The 19,492-nt window shown below is 36.8% G+C and overlaps 1 protein-coding gene across 1 annotated transcript; it reads right to left on the bottom strand.

The window, feature by feature from the left end:
- Positions 1 to 12,420: 12,420 nt before the first annotated feature.
- Positions 12,421 to 18,873, bottom strand: LOC127840770 (uncharacterized). Its single transcript, XM_052369183.1, has 3 exons — positions 18,817 to 18,873; positions 15,347 to 15,653; positions 12,421 to 14,807 (listed from the first exon to the last, which is right to left on the bottom strand). Exons 1-3 carry the CDS (start codon positions 18,871 to 18,873, stop codon positions 14,368 to 14,370), a joined length of 804 nt encoding a protein of 267 aa, XP_052225143.1. The 3' UTR covers positions 12,421 to 14,367.
- Positions 18,874 to 19,492: the final 619 nt, after the last annotated feature.

Here is a 19,492-nt window from a genome sequence, read left to right as displayed (position 1 = left end):
TGAGTTATCATCCGAAAATCATTTTACTATTTCGGGTCACCGTGACCTTGACCTTTGACCTTGTGAACTCAAAATCTATAGGGGTCATCTGCAAGTCATGATCAATCTACCTATGAAATTTCATGATCCTAGGTGTATGCGTTCTTGAGTTATCATCCGAAAACCATTTTACTATTTCAGGTCACCGTGACCTTGACCTTTGACCTAGTGACCTCAAAATCAATAGGGGTCATCTGCGAGTCATAATTAATCTACCCATGAAGTTTCATGATCCTAGGCGTATGCGTTCTTGAATTATCATTGAAAAAACATTTTACTAATACTGGTCACCGTGACCTTGACCTTTGACCTAGTGACCTCAAAATCAATAGGGGTCATCTGCGAGTCATGATCCATGTACCTATGAAGTTTCATGATCCTAGGTGTATGCGTTCTTGAGTTATCATCCGAAAACCATTTTACTATTTCGGGTCACCGTGACCTTGACCTTTGACCTAGTGACCTCAAAATCAATAGGGGTCATCTGCGAGTCATAATTAATCTACCCATGAAGTTTCATGATCCTAGGTGTATGCGTTCTTGAATTATCATTGAAAAAACATTTTACTAATACTGGTCACCGTGACCTTGACCTTTGACCTAGTGACCTCAAAATCAATAGGGGTCATCTGCGAGTCATGATCCATGTACCTATGAAGTTTCATGATCCTAGGCCCAAGCGTTCTTGAGTTATCGTCTGACAACCACCTGGTGGACGGACCGACAGACCGACCGACTGACCGACAGACCGACATGAGCAAAGCAATATACCCCCTCTTCTTCGAAGGGGGGAATAAAAATAAGATCTATGCCCTGCAATTTTTTTACCTTATAGCAACTAAGCAATTTACCAAAAGGAAGATAAATGGCTGCTAAATGAACGTAATATCAAATTCATACATCACTGTAAAAACTAATTTCTTTGTCAACTTATGGTTGGCCATGGTTTAATTGTAATATGCAGCAAACACATTGATCTGATTGTTGGTTTATCAGTGCCCCAGATAAGCTGCATATCTGCGTCTTTCACCCTATTAAAATGTTTAAAAACGCAAAGAAATACAATATCATGCGTATTGAAAACGCAATCAATTTGACTTTCACGCAAATTTGTCAAATTTGATGGGTATGATACAATAGCTTCAATCATTTTTTATTATTTTCTCTATGGAATTATTATAGTAACGCGGCGAGGCTTGTATTCAGCAACCGCCTGGATGACGGAGCAGGCAAACAGTTTAAGTTATTCAAACGCTCTGCTGACTTTATTTCAAAGTGAAATAAAGCGTCTGACCAAATTATTTTCGACGACATACATGCGTTTTCAATCTGACTTAATCTGTCGCTCATTGAGCATCTATTTGTAAAGCGCCTGCACTTTCAATTTCTATTACGATGCAAAATAAAAATGTCTAAGAGAGGTCGAAAGACGTCCGTGTTTGTTGTGCCAAAATATCAGTCGATCGCAAAAAAATTCTAACCAAGAAAGCAATAGCCAATAAGCGCCGAAAGTTTAAAGTTTATGTTATTGACAGTTTCAAGGATTATAGATGTATGAAACATCAGTTTATTTAAGTTAATTATGATAGTTTACAGTTAACAGTTTTATTGAATCAAAACAAGTGAGCAGCTTCAACAGAAGTAAAGCAGCATTGATTTTAAGATATGCATTTTTAGAACTCGACATTTCACCCTATTTCAAGAATAAAATCACCCTATTATTCAAAATCAATGGGTGAAAACGCTATTTCCCAAATAATTATCTGGGGCACTGGTTTATGCAGCAAACACATTGCCCTGATTGTGGTGTTATGCAGCGAACACATTGACCCGATTGTTGTGTTATGCAGCAAACACATTGACCTGATTATTGTGTTATGCAGCAAACACATTGACCTGATTGTTGTATTATGCATCAAACACATTGACCTGCTTGTTGTGTTATGCAGTTATCACATTGACCTGATTGTTGTGTTATGCAGTGAACACTTTGACCTGATTGTTGTATTATGCATCAAACACATTGACCTGATTGTATGATGCAGCAAACACATTTATCTGATTGCTGTTTGATGCAGCAATCACATTGATCAGATTGTTGTATTATGCAGCAAACACATTGACTTGATTGTTGTGTTATGCAAAGAACACATCAACCTGATTGTTGTATTATGCAGCAAAAACACATTGACCTGATTGTATGATGCAGAAAACACATTGATCTGATTGCTGTTTTATGCAGCAAACACTTTGATCTGATTGCGGTATTATGCAGCAAACACATTGATCTTATTGTTGCATTATGCAGATAACTCATTGACCTGATTGTTGTATCATGCAGTTAACACATTGACCTGATTGTATTATGCAGCAAACATGTTTATCTGATTGTTGTATTATGCAGCAAACACAATTTGACCTAATTCAGTTGTATTATGCAGCAAACATATTTGCCTGATTGGTGTATTATGCAGCAAACACATTTAGCTGATTGAGTTATATTATGCAGCAAACATATTGACCTAATTTAGTTGCATAATGCAGCCAACAAATTGACCTGAGTGTTGCATTATGAAGCAAACACATTGGCCTTATTTAGTTGTATTATGCAGTGAACACATCAACCTGATTTAGTTGTATTATTGTATTATTATAGTTGCAGCAAACATATTCATGTGATTTAGTTGTATTATGCAGCAAACATATTCATGCATTTTAGTTGTTTTATGCAGCGAACACATTGACATGACTTTGTTGTTTTATGCAGCTAACACATTCAACTGTTTTCAAAATCACAATTGAAATAGGTTTTACATTATTTCATTATCTTCAAGGCTGTCTGGTTAGTGCAGTGCTGACCGTTCCAAGGCGGTGACCCCAGCTTTATTCATATTTTGTGTTTATGTTGGTTTGTATTGTGCTGTATTGTGCTGTTTTGTACTGTTTGGGCAATCGGTCACTTGCCTTAAATAAAGGACCAACTAATTGTTTTTAATGAAAATTCAATACTGCTCCAGCAGCTGGAGTTTCACTTCTTTATATTGGTACATGCAATTCTCACTTCTGCAACCCGTGTTCAATGCCAGTTCCCAGGGCATGTGAGTTTAGTAGGTTTTCACCATACCAGACAGGTGCGTTGCATCAGGACACTCCAGTTTCCCCCCCACAGCAAAAGATCATACCAAAATTATATAACTTTTGGTTTAATCAAACAAACTGGAAACTGCAGCTTTATATCAAAATTCATTTCAACTTTCGTGAGTCTAGTAATCAAATTAGGTCGGAGTGCTGGGACACACTCTGGGTCTTCACATAATATGGCCTCTGGCCCAGAAGGACCACATAAACTTCAAAATACACGCACATTATCTATGATTATGATCATTCATTTTTTTATAACACCCCCACTTCAACTTAGGTAGATCACGTTTGAGGGGTTAAACAATGCATGATCATCAGCATGGTTCCCAGTATTTGACATTCCTGCCATTCCCTCTTAAGAGTCATATTTTTGTCTACCTTAATCTCGATTCACATCACACACAAAAGGGTGTAAACAAGAAACCGGGCAGACAGGTGAGGCTCCCCAAAGTTTTTTTTGTCACAATATTGCTCTATATATTCAGATAAAAGGAAACATCTTGAGGGCACAGTAGTTTGTGGGACAAGAATTGTTTAATAGAAAATTTCAAAGGGCCATTTCTGAGAAATAGCAAAGACAAGAATTGCACTATATGTATAGTTAATGGAAAATTTCAAAGGGCCATAACTCTGTGAAAAATCATCCGACCAGAACCGGCTGATAATATGCACATCTCCTCTTGGTAGTGAAGCTTCCCATAAAGTTTCATTGAATTCCGGTCATTAATTGCTGAGAAATAGCCCGGACAACAACTGTGCACGGACGGTCGGACACACGAACGGACAGACAAAGCGGCAACTATATGCTCCCCCCACAATTTGTGGGGGGAGCATAATGACAGGATATATTACATATTCTAATCTGATGGGATATAGATCAAACATCATGGAATTTCACATTATTCAAGGATTGGCTACAATATTTTACCATTGGAAATGGACATGAGATATCCAATTAATGACAGTCCAAGGGAGACAACTCAAAATTTAAAATTTGTACCAAACTTTTACCATTGGAAATGGAAGTGAGATATACCAGTAACGCAAGTCCAAGGGAGACAACTCAAAATTAAAAATTGTACCAAACTTCTCTGTGTGTCCAGGAATTAAAAGTAAATTCACTTCATTGAATTTTAAAAGTTCTTAATGTCTTTATAAAACTGAGATACATACTGCATATACTTTCAGACATGAACTAAAGACGTCAACATGTCATAAACATGCTTTAATGTTAGAGGTTAATTAATGAAAGTTATGGAAAACACATAATTTAAAATAATTTTACTTAATTGATACAAGTAATAAATAACAGGCTTGATAATGACTGGATAATTACTTAGAACAACTTAATATTGACTGCAGTGAATAATTGTCTAAAATTACAATTTTAAACACAAATTGACAACAGTTAAACACACTGTGTGACACAGTATCAAATATGAATTTCTTCTTAATTGGGTTAGGACTGACACTTTTCAAGTTTTTTAAACTTCTTTCCTGTGGCTTCAATTAAGATGTCAAACAATTATACATGAAATGACAGGCAACACACACTTGACAACAGACAATGACTGACCAAAATAGCATTTGAACCTCAGATGAACACGCAATCTGTGATTGCGCTGCATGCCACTAAGGCTGCGGCTGTTATATATATCAATGTAATCTTACCTGACATGACTTGGCTTGTGATTCTTGACTTGACAACTATCAGAGGCACAGTCACTTCCACCCAAACAGGAGGGAGGTCAGTTCAGGTCCAGTGTATGGCTTGAATTTTATTTCTGCTGATCACTAGACAACCACTTTCACTTCCAACTCAACATGAGGGAGGTCAGTACATGTCCAGGGTTTGGCTTGAGTTCTATTTTTGCTGCTCCCTAGACAACAACTGTCACTTCCAACTCAACAGAGGAGAGGTCAGTACAGGTCCAGTGTTTGGCTTGAATTCTGTTTCTGCTGCTCACTAGATAACTATCCCAACCACTGTCACTTCCACCTAAAAAGGAGGGGGCCAGTATAGTGTCATGTGTTTAGCTTGAGTAACATTTCAGCTGCTCACAATATAACTGTTCCAACAACTGTCGCTTCCACCTAGACAGGAGGGAGGTCTGTGAATGTCCAAGTTGGACTCAGGTTCTATTTCTCTTGCGTAAAATGCTTTAGCCCCCTGCTTGCCAAAGTGTCCTCTGTACATCAACTGTGTATTCAAAACAGAAACATAATTTGCTCATTAATTATTTCCCAAAAAGGTAAACACAACTCTGTGAATACATATTATTAATGCCTTAATACCTGTTCAGCCATCAAACACCTTATCAGATTCTCAAATTATGAATAAAAAACCATCTAATTGAAATCAACTAACCAAAATTGCTACCTGATTTAATTGTTTGGGAGGGTGCGGGGAGTGCTGCTATCATTGCCACCAATATATTTTAATGTTTAATTAAAGGTTAATTTTAATGTGTTATTAAAGGTTAATTATATCTTATTATAAATCTGAAATCAAATAATATTTATCTCAATCACATACAATGTAGGTTGCTATGTCTGTTTTACAATGTACATCAAGGATACAGGATGTAGAAGTAAAGACAAGCGTAAAATTGCCATGTTTTAAGAATGAAACAAGATGTGTTTGTGAAACACAATGTCCCCCTATATGAAGTTTGACCTTGAATGATGACCTTGACCTTGAAGGATGACCTTGACCCTTCACCACTCAAAATGTGCAGCTCCATGAGACACACATGCATGTAAAATATAAAATTGCTAGCTTCAATATTGCAGAAGTTCCATTACATGAGCAATTTTGACCCATATATTTGACCTAAAAGGATGACCTTGACCTTGACCTTTCATCATTCAAAATGTGCAGCTCCATGAGATACACATGCATGCCAAATATCAAGTTGCTATCTTCAATATTGCAAAAGTATTCATAAAATAAGCGATTTGGGAAACATATATTTGACCTCTGACCTTAAAGGATGACCTTGACCTTGACCTTTCACCACTCAAAATGTGCAGCTCCATAAGTTACACATGCATACCAAATATCAAGTTGCTATCTTCAATTTTGCAAAAGTATTCATAAAATAAGCGATTTGGGCCATATATATTTGACCTCTGACCTTGAAGGATGACCTTGACCCTGTACCACTCAAAACGTGCAGCTCCATGAGATACACATGCATGCCAAATATCAAGTTGCTATCTTCAATATTGCAAAAGTATTCATAAAATGAGCGATTTTGGCCACATATATTTGACCTCTGACCTTGAAGGATGACCTTGACCTTGACCTTTCACGACTCAAATGTGCAGCTCCATGAGATACACATGCATGCCAAATATCAAGTTGCTATATTCAATATAGCAAAAGTTATTGCAAAATGTTTAAGTTGGCGCAAACCAACCAACCAACCAACCAACAGACCAACCAACCAACAGACCAACAGACAGGGCAAAAACAATATGTCCCCCACTACTATAGTGGGGGACATAAAAAATGAAGCTTTAAGAAAATACTTGTGTTTTGTGTGTCCTTGGCTATTACAGAGCCATATAAATATTGCATTTATCAGTGGCCCTATTGCTTTTGAGATAATTCACTTTGTTTCTTTTCATACTTTATGTCCAGAGCATAATTATGAAAAGTTAGTGTACATAGCTTGCTTTGCAATATATTCACCCTTGTCATAAGCTATCCAATGTCAGACAGCACATATGATTTGCTGAGTTTTATTAAAATAATATTTGTTCAGATAAGAAACAAAAATAAAATGCTTAAAGTTAAGAAAGACACTGTTGGCAAGAGAAAAAAAATTGCCAGGTTTTTTTTTTAGGGAAAGGGGAAGACGCTGGACGCTGGGTGAAAGGGGAAAATAGAGTGCAAAGAGACATATTTGGGGGAAAAATAAACACTGTTTTAATCAATGTCTATAACTCATCTACTCTGATTTCAGGCAGGTGTTTTGGGGGGTTGTGGTGTATGGGGCCTTTAGCCCTTATGTGGGGGAAATTTTACGCACAATTTTCTACTTTGGGGGGAAAATACTTACTCTCTCATTATAACATTTGTACATGTTTGCACTATATTCATAGCTTTTTTTCATAATTTAGTACGTTTAACAAGATTAACTTAAAATAGAATTGAGATATTATAATCACGAGACACATCTTTCTATTAAAAAAAATAATTTAAGGGGTAATTTTTTAGACCGGAAAGGGGAAAGAACAGCCTAGTTTGGTGGGGGAAGACGCCTATATTCGGCGTCTGTTATATAAGGTAAAAAAAAACATGATTGCTGATTAAAAATCAGTGAAGCTGAGTGGTTGAACATTTAATTGATGCAAAAAAAGTGAAATATAATTTCTACTTAAAGCCCAAGTCTCACTATTGCCGGTAGAGCCCCAGTCCATCCCGGTTTGCTAATGCCGGTTGACCGGCGAGAACAGGGGCTATACTGGCATCAGACCCCAGCAGAGCTACAGTTTAACCCCAGTCATCGCTGGTAATGCCCAGGCGGAGCCCCGGTGAATGCCGGCGGAGCCCCGGTGAATGCCGGAGGCGTCCCTGCAGCATTAGTCTATACTGATGTTAAAGTCAGAGACTTGTTGACACAGTATAAACTGTTAGGGTAACAAGTAATGCATCAACAACCAAGTACGGGTCCATAGCGCTGTCTTAATAACTACCTAATTCATGGTTAAAAAGTATTGCTTGCAAATTTATTTTTATTTATTTTAATCAATTATTTTCTTGTATATTTCAACTTTGTTTATGGCGTCAAAAAGATATAGAGGATATTTGTTGGATCCGGTGGATTATCGATTTTAATTCACGAGTGATCATAGAAAATAATATTTTCACGAGTGGCGCAGCCACGAGTGAAAATATATGTTTTCTATGATCACGAGTGAATTAAAGTCGATATTCCACCGAATCCAACAAATTTTCTTTTTATTTAATGCATTTTTCACAGTTTATAAACATTGTTCAAGAGTTTAACTAACGAATTTTCCTGGGATAATGACGTCATTTTGTCAAAAAAATGACGTCATTTCACAGTAAACAATGAAAATTATCGATAATTCTCACTGATAATTTTCACTGTTTGAAACAGTGAAATTATCAGTTTTAATTCACTGATATTTCTCTATAAACCACCGGAAAGCATTAAATAAAAAAGTTTTCTAAGGGGATTTTTTTTCATAAAATTATATTCTTAGTGGGATAGGTATCATCAATATTCCAAAAATGTTCATGTCATATAACTGTGATTGCAAATTTTATTCGATATAAACTGAATCTCATTATATACCATTTCATCATGTTTTCTATGCTTTCAGAACGTCTAAAAAGACATTTTGTTGTTTTTTGTGTGTCTAATTTATCTCTATAACTTAAAAAGGATAAACAGAGCACACACAAACCTTGCTTAAAGGGGCCGTCCAACAGATTTTGGCATGTCTAGAAACATGTCATTAAATGCTTTATATTAATAAATTTAAACATTTGACCTAAACATCTCCAGTAAAAAAACAATACAATTTAAAAAAAGGAAAAAAAGTAACCCTCAACAGGGCTTGAACCACTGACCCCTGGAGTCCTGGAGTAAAAAGTCTCCCACCTAAACCACTAGACCATCCATGCTCATGCTTAGACCAGATGTATTTTTTACCTATATAAGCAATCCTTGTAGTTTCCCAAAATATAACTACAACAACAAAACTTTCCAAATTATTCAATCGTTTTGCGTCACATGACGCTTTATAATTTTCAGGTTTTCAAATCGTCAAAAGATGCATATAATGGATATTTAAGAGCATGGTAAATTGTCAGTATTACTATTTCCTCAAAAAGATCATAACAAGGGTTGTTTTGTAAAACATGCATGCCCCCCATATGGGCTGTCATTTGTAGTGGCAGCCAGTGTGTGAATACGTTTTTAGTCACTGTGACCTCAACCTTTGACCTAGTGACATGAAAATCAATAGGGGTCATCTGCCAGTCATGATCAATGTACCTATGAAGTTCCATGATCCTAGGCCTAATAATTCTTGAGTTATCATCAGGAATCCATTTTACTGTTTCGAGTAACTGTGACCTTGACCTTTGACCTAGTGACCTGAAAATCAATAGGGGTCATCAGCCAGTCATGATCAATGTACCTATGAAGTTTCATGATCCTAGGCCTAAGCATTCTTGAGTTATCATCCGGAAACCATCTGGTGGATGGACTGACGGACGGACAGACCGACCGACATGTGCAAAACAATATACCCCCTCTTCTTCGAGGGGGGGCATAACAAAAACGAAAATTTGCGAATCTGAAAGAATTTTTTTTTAATTTTGTCAATTTACCAATATGTTGAACGGCCCCTTTAAATACATATTTTTCATGTGACGTCACACATCCAGGTACTTTTTACACCGCCGCCATTTTGTTTGGCAAACTAACGCACTTACGCTTGACCTACTACAGATGACGAATTCATCTATTTTTAGTAAAATATGGGTGTGTCATGTTGGGTTAAAGGTTGCTGCAATGGAGCAGATAATTCAGTAAGACGAGATTTCTATTCAATTCCAACTGTCAGAGAAAATGAAGGCGATTTCACGAAAACTTTGAGCGAAGATCGGCGACGACTGTGGCTGGCAAATATCAACCGGAAAGATGCGCCGACAAAATACTCGAAAATCTGCTCCGATCATTTCATAAACGGTAATTGAAATGGATATATTGATGTTCTATTTTACAAGTTAAAGCCTGCGCTTTCTTTTTATAGTTATGTTAGGCTGTTATTGTTATTGTTAGGCTGGCTCAGACCTCATGCAGCGGTAAAGTGCAGTCAATGCATATTTCTTTGCATAGATCAGATTCTGAACAAGTGTACATTTTTCTATGACAATGCACTAAGAATATTAACATCTCGTATGCTTATTTGATAGTTCAATTTTAATGACACTCTGTTTTTCAGGCAAACCGTCTAGTATGTATGAAAGATCCAATCCTGATTGGGCCCCAACACTTCTTCTTGAAGAAGACCTGACACCAAGTAAATCTTTGAAGAAAGAGAAGAAGATAGAAACTAACAATAAAAGGTACACTATACATGTATGATAAATGTGGTTTGATCTGAAAATGCATGAAAAATGACTACCCAATCTGCCATCTGGATTTGATGGGTTCAAACTGGAATTGTACAAGAGTCAGTGAGTCTCAGTGTTGGTAAGTTGGTCTGTCTCTATACTAAGTACATGTTATTTGTAGTATGCTAATTAATTTCAGATACCAGAGGAAGTTGGATAGGGATGAGGTTCAAGAGAAGCACCATGTGGCCAGAGCACTTATTGAGTTACAGTCTGAATCGCCTGAGATTCATGAAATATTCACAGCCGTGCCACTTGCCTCTGAGAGTACTTCCAAGCCCCCTAATCACTCTGTCGAAAGTGAACTTCTGGAGAGCCCATCTACTCCATGAGTAACACAGAGTCAGGTAGATAGTGAAATACAAAGACTGATCTCTGAGAACATGCAGCTGAAAGCTGAATTGCAAGCACATCAGCTGTCAAAGGAAAGTTTTGAACATGACAATGAAAAGGTTAAATACTATACAGGTCTGCCGAACTTCCGCGTCCTTTTGATAGTGCTCAACATAGTAACTCCATTCATCTGTACAAAAAATATAGGCTTGGGGATATTTTAATGACATTGATGCGCCTTAAACTCAATATGCCGGTGCAAGACTTAGCTTACAGGTTTGGTGTCTCCACATCAACAGTGTCTAGGATTTTTCTAGTCATGATACACATTCTGTACATCAGACTGAAACACTTGATTTACTGGCCAGAGAGAGAGGAGTTACAGAAGACAATGCCAATGGAATTCAGAACACACTTCTCCAAAAAAACTGCTGTCATAATTGACTGTTTTGAAATATTTATTCAAAGACCTAAAGGACTTATGGCAAGAGCTCAGACTTGGAGCAATAACAAACATAACAATACTGTTAAATTCTTGATTGGAATAACACCCCAAGGATCTATTTCATTTCTTTCTTCAGGGTGGGGCGGCAGGGCCTCTGAAAAGTCTATAACTGAAGGTTGTGGTATTTTAGGCAAGCTTCTGCCAGGTGATTTAGTTTTAGCAGATCGTGATTTTGACATTGCAGACAGTGTCGGTGTTCATTGTGCGGAAATAAATATACCAGCATTTATGCGTGGTTAGGCCCAGTTGTCAGCCATAGATGTTGAAACAACTCGGAAAATTGCGCATGTGAGAATCCATGTTGAAAAAGTCATAGGTCTTGTCCGCAGCAAATATACCATCTTGCAAGATAAACTTCCCATAGACTACTTCATGAACCAAAACGGAAGTGTTCCCGCAATTGATAAAATAGCTACTGTTTGTTGTGCGTTAACCAACATGAATGAATCTGTAGTTGGGTTCAATTAATAAGTTTTTTTTATGAAGGTAACTGTCAAAACAACATGAAAGTGACATCTAAAGGATCATATGAAATGTATGTGCTACCTGATATATATTACTGTCTAGATATCATAAGAAAAAGTCTAAAGTGACAGAAGATTATGCTTCGTCTTTATATTGCATTTCGATTTAAACGTGTATATATTGTATAATTTTGAATGAATGCAAAAATAATTTTTAAAATAACACCATCTTGAAATGCCAGGCTTGGTTATGCGGCGACCTGAATCAGTTTTACATACTAGTGGTAACAAATTCAAAGAATGATTATGTAATGTATATTTATTTATTTCTGTCACTTAATAAAATATATAAACACAATTTTTCTTTCTTGTGCAGTGCTTGAGACATTTCAGAACTTTATGAGTCACATCACAGGAAAATGGACCTTAAGGTGATTGTGACCAGTTTTGATCCAGATCAGCCTGTGCATTGCTTTATTGACTGAATAACAAACAGATTGGATCTGTGATTTTTTTTATTGACTGAATGGCGAACAGTTTGGATTCTGCTCAGACTAGTAGCGAGACTACGCTTTTAAGTGGAGGCAGATCTGGTTTCGAATCCAAATCGGTCACAATCGCCGTAAGCAACTAATTTTATATGAATGGACGCATACTTTACAAGTAACACCAACAACATAAAATATTCAAGATTTATTTAACATCAAACATGCAAACCATAAGCTGATAGCACTAAGGCAAACAGTAGCACATAGTATATGAAAGGAATAATATATTAGACGACAGCCACATCGAATTGATAACAAGATACTCGCTCTAATTTATTCAGAAAAGGAAAACAGAATGTTCTTATGCATGTATATAGTATTTGTTTGCTTGCTTCTGTTCATATATGTTGCTTAATTTCGATAGAATTTCTGGCATCTGTAGCGGAGGATAAATCTTGTTGATGGCATAAATATAAAAATTATTAAAACTAAATTTCTTTTTTTCTTTGCTTGCTTCAGAAAAAAATACATATTTGTTTAAAAAAAAACAAACAAGTAAACAATTTGATGTGGCCTTAGCTTTGCAAGAAAAGCACATTTAATTAATGATGAGACAGGCATACATGTGCATAGCATGATGATACAGTGTCACAGGAAAAGAGACCTTGTGGCAAATGCGACCAGTTTTGATCCATATCAGCCTGCTTATAAAAACACAGTTTTATAAAAATCCAGACTATTGGATTAACATCTTTGTTTTACTGACTGAATAGCAAACAGTTTGGATCCTGATCAGACTGCGCTTTCAAGATATCATACCAGTTATTACATGCATAAATAACACATACCAAATATTTGTTATATCACAGTTATCATGAAGTGGGAAGCAACTAAAACTGATTAAAACTTAAGCTGTTAATTAGTATAAAGTCAATGCATACATGTATAAATGAAAGTAAAACTTTATAGTAGTGGTTTGTAAATTATTCTAATAATGTACAATCTTTTTAGCTTAAAAATGTTCAGAAGTAAAAGAAGAAGTATAATACATTACTGATTTAATAGAAATTCTTAAATTTAAAACCTGATTTAATGACTACCTGAAACACAGTTATTTTTATAATTTACATTCTTTCATGAAAATTATAAAAAGGAATGATATATTATTTAAGTATCAAAGAAACAATTTATAATACTACAATGCATATTTTATGCCCCATTTATTTTCATAAAGAAATATTGTCTGAATGTCAAACAGCTAGGAAACAGACCAGATGCTGTGTTTCATTACGTCTGGTCTGCTTCCGAGATGTTTTCAGAAATATCAATGCCATGGTCATCCTCAACAAAAACTTGTATCTGTATCAATCACAGTTAAGTATCACAAGTGGATATTACTTCCACATCTTATGTCTGCATGATGGACAGAAATATGGGGGTTTGGGTTTTCTTTTGATTGAAATGCATTTAAAATGCAGGAAACCATGTGGACAGTTTTCATTTGCACATTTCACAGTACATTCAGTGTTTTTATCTGCAACATCACCACATACACATAATGCTTGAGAAGCCCCGTCGGACTTACTGATGTCCTTGGCACTTTCTACTGAGGAATTCCACATGGATTGGGTACATAATTTCACCGGGGAAAGGGGCTGAGCAGCTTTGGGATGTTGATTAGCACTTTGCGGACCATTTGGGCACACATCACTGAACAATGGTCCTGTCCGCGGAGTTTGCTTATGCAGCCTTTCTCTGGAAATCAGACTTCCTGTCAGTTCAGGTAAAACAGCATGAGTGAAAAAGGCCTGTGATTTTTCTACAATTTCATCACCCAGTTTAATATCGGGTTCAATCCTTTGAACAAATATATCCGATGGAGACCATACAACAAAATCACAATAATCAAGGAGCTGTGTCTGCACTTGGTACGCGTACTTGTGACTGTCCTTAAGCTTGCCATCACATAGATATAGAATATTAGCAAGGCCATGGTCCTTTGCAGTAAAAGGGCACTTTATTTCAACCAGACCTTCACCACAACAATCACATTTCACAAAACCATCCGGGCTTGCACCAACGTAAGGGTACTCTGAGTTGATACACAGTCCACATCTTGTTATGGTAAAGTTCTCGTGTTCTGTCCTCATTCGTTTTTTCATATTCCTTCAGAGCAATGTTTTCCTGTTTAATCCCATAGTCAGTGGCTTTCGATCTGAAGCGCTTGGTACTGCATTAAGCCAAGACAGTTAATAAGGCAGGATTCTCGCTGCTTGTTGTACACACAGATTTCATGATGGAAGCAGTTATTCTTCCTAACCGAAAGCGAAACCACTTTTTACATTTGCTCTGGTATCGAGTGAGCCTTTCGGCATTTATTGCCTGCTCTTCAGTCACGGTTAAAGTTCTACTGAGCTCAATACAGTGCGCTCTCAGAGCTTCCGGGGACATATCTAAATACCTGTCATCCCGTAGATCCACAAGGGGCTGAGGTAGATTTCCATCTTGAAGAATGTGCGGTATAAATTCATCCTGGAATCCAGACGAGACAGTTAGAACCGACGAATGTGTGTTTGCGGCATGCAAATCTCGCAACAACTCCCACCTTTCTAGTGCGGTCGGTTCAGGTACATATGGCAATTTCAAAGGTTGTCGCTCTTGTTGAACATCCTCACCTGAAATACAACAGTGCCCATCAATAAAAAAATGTACAAAGATATTCAATTGTACAATGAAACACATATGTGCCATGTCACAGCCCACATAAGAAAAAGGACCTCAATATAATTGTGACCAGTCTAGATCCAGATAACACATGCTTTCAAAAAAGATCTAAACTTTTTGTTTAACATCCTGAGAATTAATAACTTGAATAGCGAACAGTCACGATTCTGATCAGACTGCACATTCTAGTGCAGGCTGACCTGGGTCTGAACTGATCGCGATTGCCTACGGTGCCTTTACCAGTGAGGCGGCTCATAATTATATAGTATATACATATACAAAGTTATGCGCTAGTTTTGGTACAAGGCCAAAGCAGGGGTGTGTCACTGAAGCCCCCTGAAACACATAACTTTTAAAGAAAGAAAGTTACGTCTCTTATCAGCCCATTATTATATGGGCCGCTAAAGTGAAAGTGTTCCTTACAGTCTCTTAGTTAAATAAGCCTTGCTAAAGGTGTATAACGCCACTCATAATTAGTATATATACATACCATTAATAACACTGTCAAGACGCCTTTTTTTGGTTGACACAGACGTAAAATCGATATCCCGAATTTCAGCATAGGGCACCTTGTCGACTGCTTTAGGCATGGACCAGTAAGCCTTTTCCTGTGTCACAGTTCTGCGGGACATGAGGCGATGTATAGCCTCTATGTGGAAAAGCAAGGCTCCGACATGGCTACATGTCTCCCTGAGACCAGCCTTGCAGTCGCAATGTGCTGCCTCTACCATACCATCTTTATTGGCTATGACCCAGGGATGAAGTGGTGCTGCATTCATCTGCTGGGAGTGTCGAACCTAAGTGAGATTGAAATGAATGTATATAATAATAACTCATAACCTATAATAATATACAGAAAAAGAACACCAGGAGGTAAACAGAAACTGATCCCCATATATATTTCATTGGTTTCAGTATACCTTCACAATATAATGTATTCTGTAAGAAATTAAATTAAAAGATAAAGAAGCTTTTATTAATGTAACAAACAAATAACAAATAAGAATAAAGATTAGGTTTGATTAGCTGTACAGTTACAGCTATAAATGTATTGCGACATACATGGTATTTGCTTGTGAGCCACTAGTATAATATTGGTATGCCTTGGCCAGGGACTGATCCCACAACCTTTATCCTGCATATGAAGCGGACACTATACTACCGGGCCATCAAGGCACTGGTATATTTCCTGGACCCCTCAAGCTATTATCTTTTCCCATTTAATTCCTTTTATGTAATGACTAAATATGCGATTTTCCAGGTTAAAACTATTTACTTAAATTTTGACAAATTCATATTTTTATTTGATGCTAGATCTAGATATATTAACACGACAATTGTATAGAGTTTACTTACCTTTGCAGTCACCAAAACCAGTGCTCCAGATAACATGCGTATATGCGTAAAAACGAATTGAATTTCTTAAATAACGATTTAGATTTAAAATCTTTGCGTAAAGTTAAGCATTGAAAAAATAAAACACGAATTCGAAATTTTCAAACGTGCGTAAAACTTTCAGTAGCAAATTATATACGGTAAACATTTCATCCCGGTTCTGACTCGTCTAGACGCTCAATTGAAACTACAACTTTAAGTCAACGCCACTCAAGCGTTTGCTGTGCGGAGGAGCCACACCTAAGAACGGTCGAAAGGCCAAACGGTCTCGATTCTGTTCTCCTAGTATTGCAGGCGAGTCATTACTGTTTATTGTACCTTTTTAATTACACTTATCGTAATTTTTATACTCAAGTAATATACTGTATACCTATTCAATATGTCATGAAAATTAAATGTTCAATATAGTTTTTGATATGACTTTAACGGCGACCAAAAGGTCATTATGACCTAAGCCGAAGTGTCAGTGACCATTTTACATAAAAAAATCAAAATGGCCGACCGAAGCGATGTATCGAAGCGTGGAAGGCAAAAAAAAAAAGCCATTTCAGTGTCTAAAGTCCATGCTGCATGCATTCTTTCAATTAGAATCAAATACTCAAAGCATGGTTTCGTCTATAATTGATCAACTTGTAAGCTCTGGTGTAAATGACTGTGAATCTAAAGCACAAAAAAACATTGAGGTTTAGACCGGAAAAAGCTGTCCGATTATGCGAAAGCAAGAAATGGAGAAGGAAAGCCAGGATTTTCCAAGACTATAAACCAGAATGTTGAATTGTTGATGTGTCAAAAACAATGAATAATCAAGAGCACCGCCTTGCGGGTGCAGACCGCTCATCTATTTTTTTTTGAAGGTGAAGGGACTCTCATTTTCAATCACAAAGGAGGGAGGGGTGGAGTGAAGAGGGGTGCATTGTGTGGGGGTGTGGACATTTATTACATTATCTTCCAAAAATGCGAAAAAAAGGAAAAAAAAAATCGGGGGGTGGGGGTGGGGGGGGTGGGGGGGTGGGGATTCTTGGGTGCGATGGTTGGACGGTATTTCAAACATAAAATAATAAAAATAAATATTTGTGTTTTTTAACCGTTTCAAAAAAATGTGTGGGTGAGGTGGGGGGGTATAGTGTGAGGGTGTGGTGGTCATTTGTGAGATGATCTTAAAAAAAAATTAAAAAAATAGGGGGGCCGGATTCGGGGGGGGGGGGGCACGGGCGATGGTTTAGGTGGAATCTATTGTGGTATGTCAGGTAAGAGTAGTTTTGTCAAAGTATCAATCAAATCTAATCATAAATAAAGAAGTTATGGCAATTTTAGCAAAATTTAATAATTTGAGAGTCAAGGTCATTCAAAGGTCAAGGTAAAATTCAACTTGCCAGGTACAGTAACCTCATGATAGCATGAAAGTATTTGAAGTTTGAAAGCAATAGCCTTGATACTTAAGAAGTAAAGTGGATCGAAACACAAAATTTAACCATATATTCAAAGTTACTAAGTCAAAAAAGGGCCATAATTCCGTAAAAATGACAACTAGAGTTATGCAACTTGTACTTTTACTGTAACCTTATGATAGTTTGCGAGTGTTCCAAGTATGAAAGCAATATCTATGATACTTAAGGGGTAAAGTGGACCAAAACACAAAACTTAACCAAACTTTCAAATTTCTAAGTATAAAGGGCCCATAATTCCGTCCAAATGCCAGTCAGAGTTACATAACTTTGCCTGCACAGTCCCCTTACGATAGTTAATAAGTGTTGCAAGTATGAAAGCAATAACTTTGATACTGTAGGATAAAAGTGGACCTAAACACAAAACTTAACCAAATTTTCAATTTTCTAAGTATAAAAAGGGCACATAATTCTGTCAAAATGCCAGTCAGAGTTACATTACTTTGCCTGCACAGTCCCCTTATGATAGTTAGTAAGTGTTGCAAGTATGAAAGCAATAGCTTTGATACTTAAGGAATAAAATGGACCTAAACACAAAACTTAACCAAAATTTTCAATTTTCTAAGTATAAAAAGGGCACATAATTCTGTCAAAATGCATGCCAGAGTTATCTTACTTTGCCTGCCCAGTCCCCTCATGATAGTAAGTAAGTGTACCAAGTTTGAATGCAATAGCATTGATACTTTCTGAAAAAAGTGGACCTAAACGCAAAACTTAACCAAAATTTTCAATTTTCTAAGTATAAAAAGGGCACATAATTCAGTCAAAATGCACGCCAGATTTATCTAACTTTGCCTGCCCAGTCCCCTCATGATAGTTAGTAAGTGTACCAAGTTTGAATGCAATAGCATTGATACTTTCTGAGAAAAGTGGACCTAAACGCAAAACTTAACCGGACGCCGACGCAGACGCAGACGCCGACACCGCACCAAGGTGATGACAATAGCTCATAATTTTTTTTCTTCAAAAAATAGATGAGCTAAAAATAATTTGGTAACATATTGATAAGAATTAATTTTATAAATAGGGGGTAAAATAAGAATTAATTTTTAATATAGGGAGTAAATAAGAATTTGACCAAATTATTATCTGGAGCTCTGACCAAAACATTGTCATTTACAGTCATGCTCTGTACGTCACGAACCCAACCACAGCTCAACTGGTTGATTGCTTCCATAGATTTGTACGCTTTCAGCTGCTCAAATGTATATGCACTTTTAGTGGTACCGTAATTGAATAATTCACAATGTCAATGTATGTGACTGATGGCAGACATTTATTGTCACTGACGAGATCACCCTTACTCAAAGCGTACGGGTCTCTTCCGCCTATCAAGGATGTTTTATCCTCGTATCTTTTCCTTTCCTTTCCTTCTATGTGATCCTTGTACGAGTTTTATGATTGCTTATCTGCCATTTTAGCATTAAATAAGTTCTACTTAGTCAGTATTTTTCTAGAAAGACGACAATTCACGAAAATTAATCAGATGTAGATGTAGATGTAGAAAGCGCTATCGATTGTGTGTATTTGCCAAACAAAATGGCGGACATTTCCTGTTAGCGCGCACCTGTTATTATCTCGGGAACTATGTATAGGTTATATTACACTGAATCCATTTCCCATTGGGTCCCATTATAAACCTGGCAACTTTCAAAGCATTTTTCTTGTATCTCCTATACATCAAATTTTGCAAGACCGGTATCATTTTAAAGATAAATCTGTACTCTTTCAATAAATGCAGTCAAAAATATATGGTCTCGCAACTTCTAAGAAAGTAATATTCGCCCAAAGGCAAG

Source organism: Dreissena polymorpha, chromosome 8 (genome assembly GCF_020536995.1).
Source record: "Dreissena polymorpha isolate Duluth1 chromosome 8, UMN_Dpol_1.0, whole genome shotgun sequence".
Classification (NCBI taxonomy): domain Eukaryota; kingdom Metazoa; phylum Mollusca; class Bivalvia; order Myida; family Dreissenidae; genus Dreissena; species Dreissena polymorpha.
Note: the sequence above shows the minus strand (reverse complement) of the source record. Positions and strands in the feature narration are given on the sequence as shown.

What these genes read in the sequence shown, in the direction of transcription:
- LOC127840770 (XM_052369183.1), bottom strand. Translation starts at nt 18,873, where the DNA reads ATGGAAGCAATCAACCAGTTGAGCTGTGGTTGGGTTCGTGACGTACAG. An exon ending in GTGACGTACAGAGCATGACT is followed by an intron (nt 15,654 to 18,816) that starts GTAAATGACAAT and finishes AATCTCACTTAG; the next exon opens with GTTCGACACTCCCAGCAGAT. An exon ending in TCTTGACAGTGTTATTAATG is followed by an intron (nt 14,808 to 15,346) that starts GTATGTATATAT and finishes GTTGTATTTCAG; the next exon opens with GTGAGGATGTTCAACAAGAG.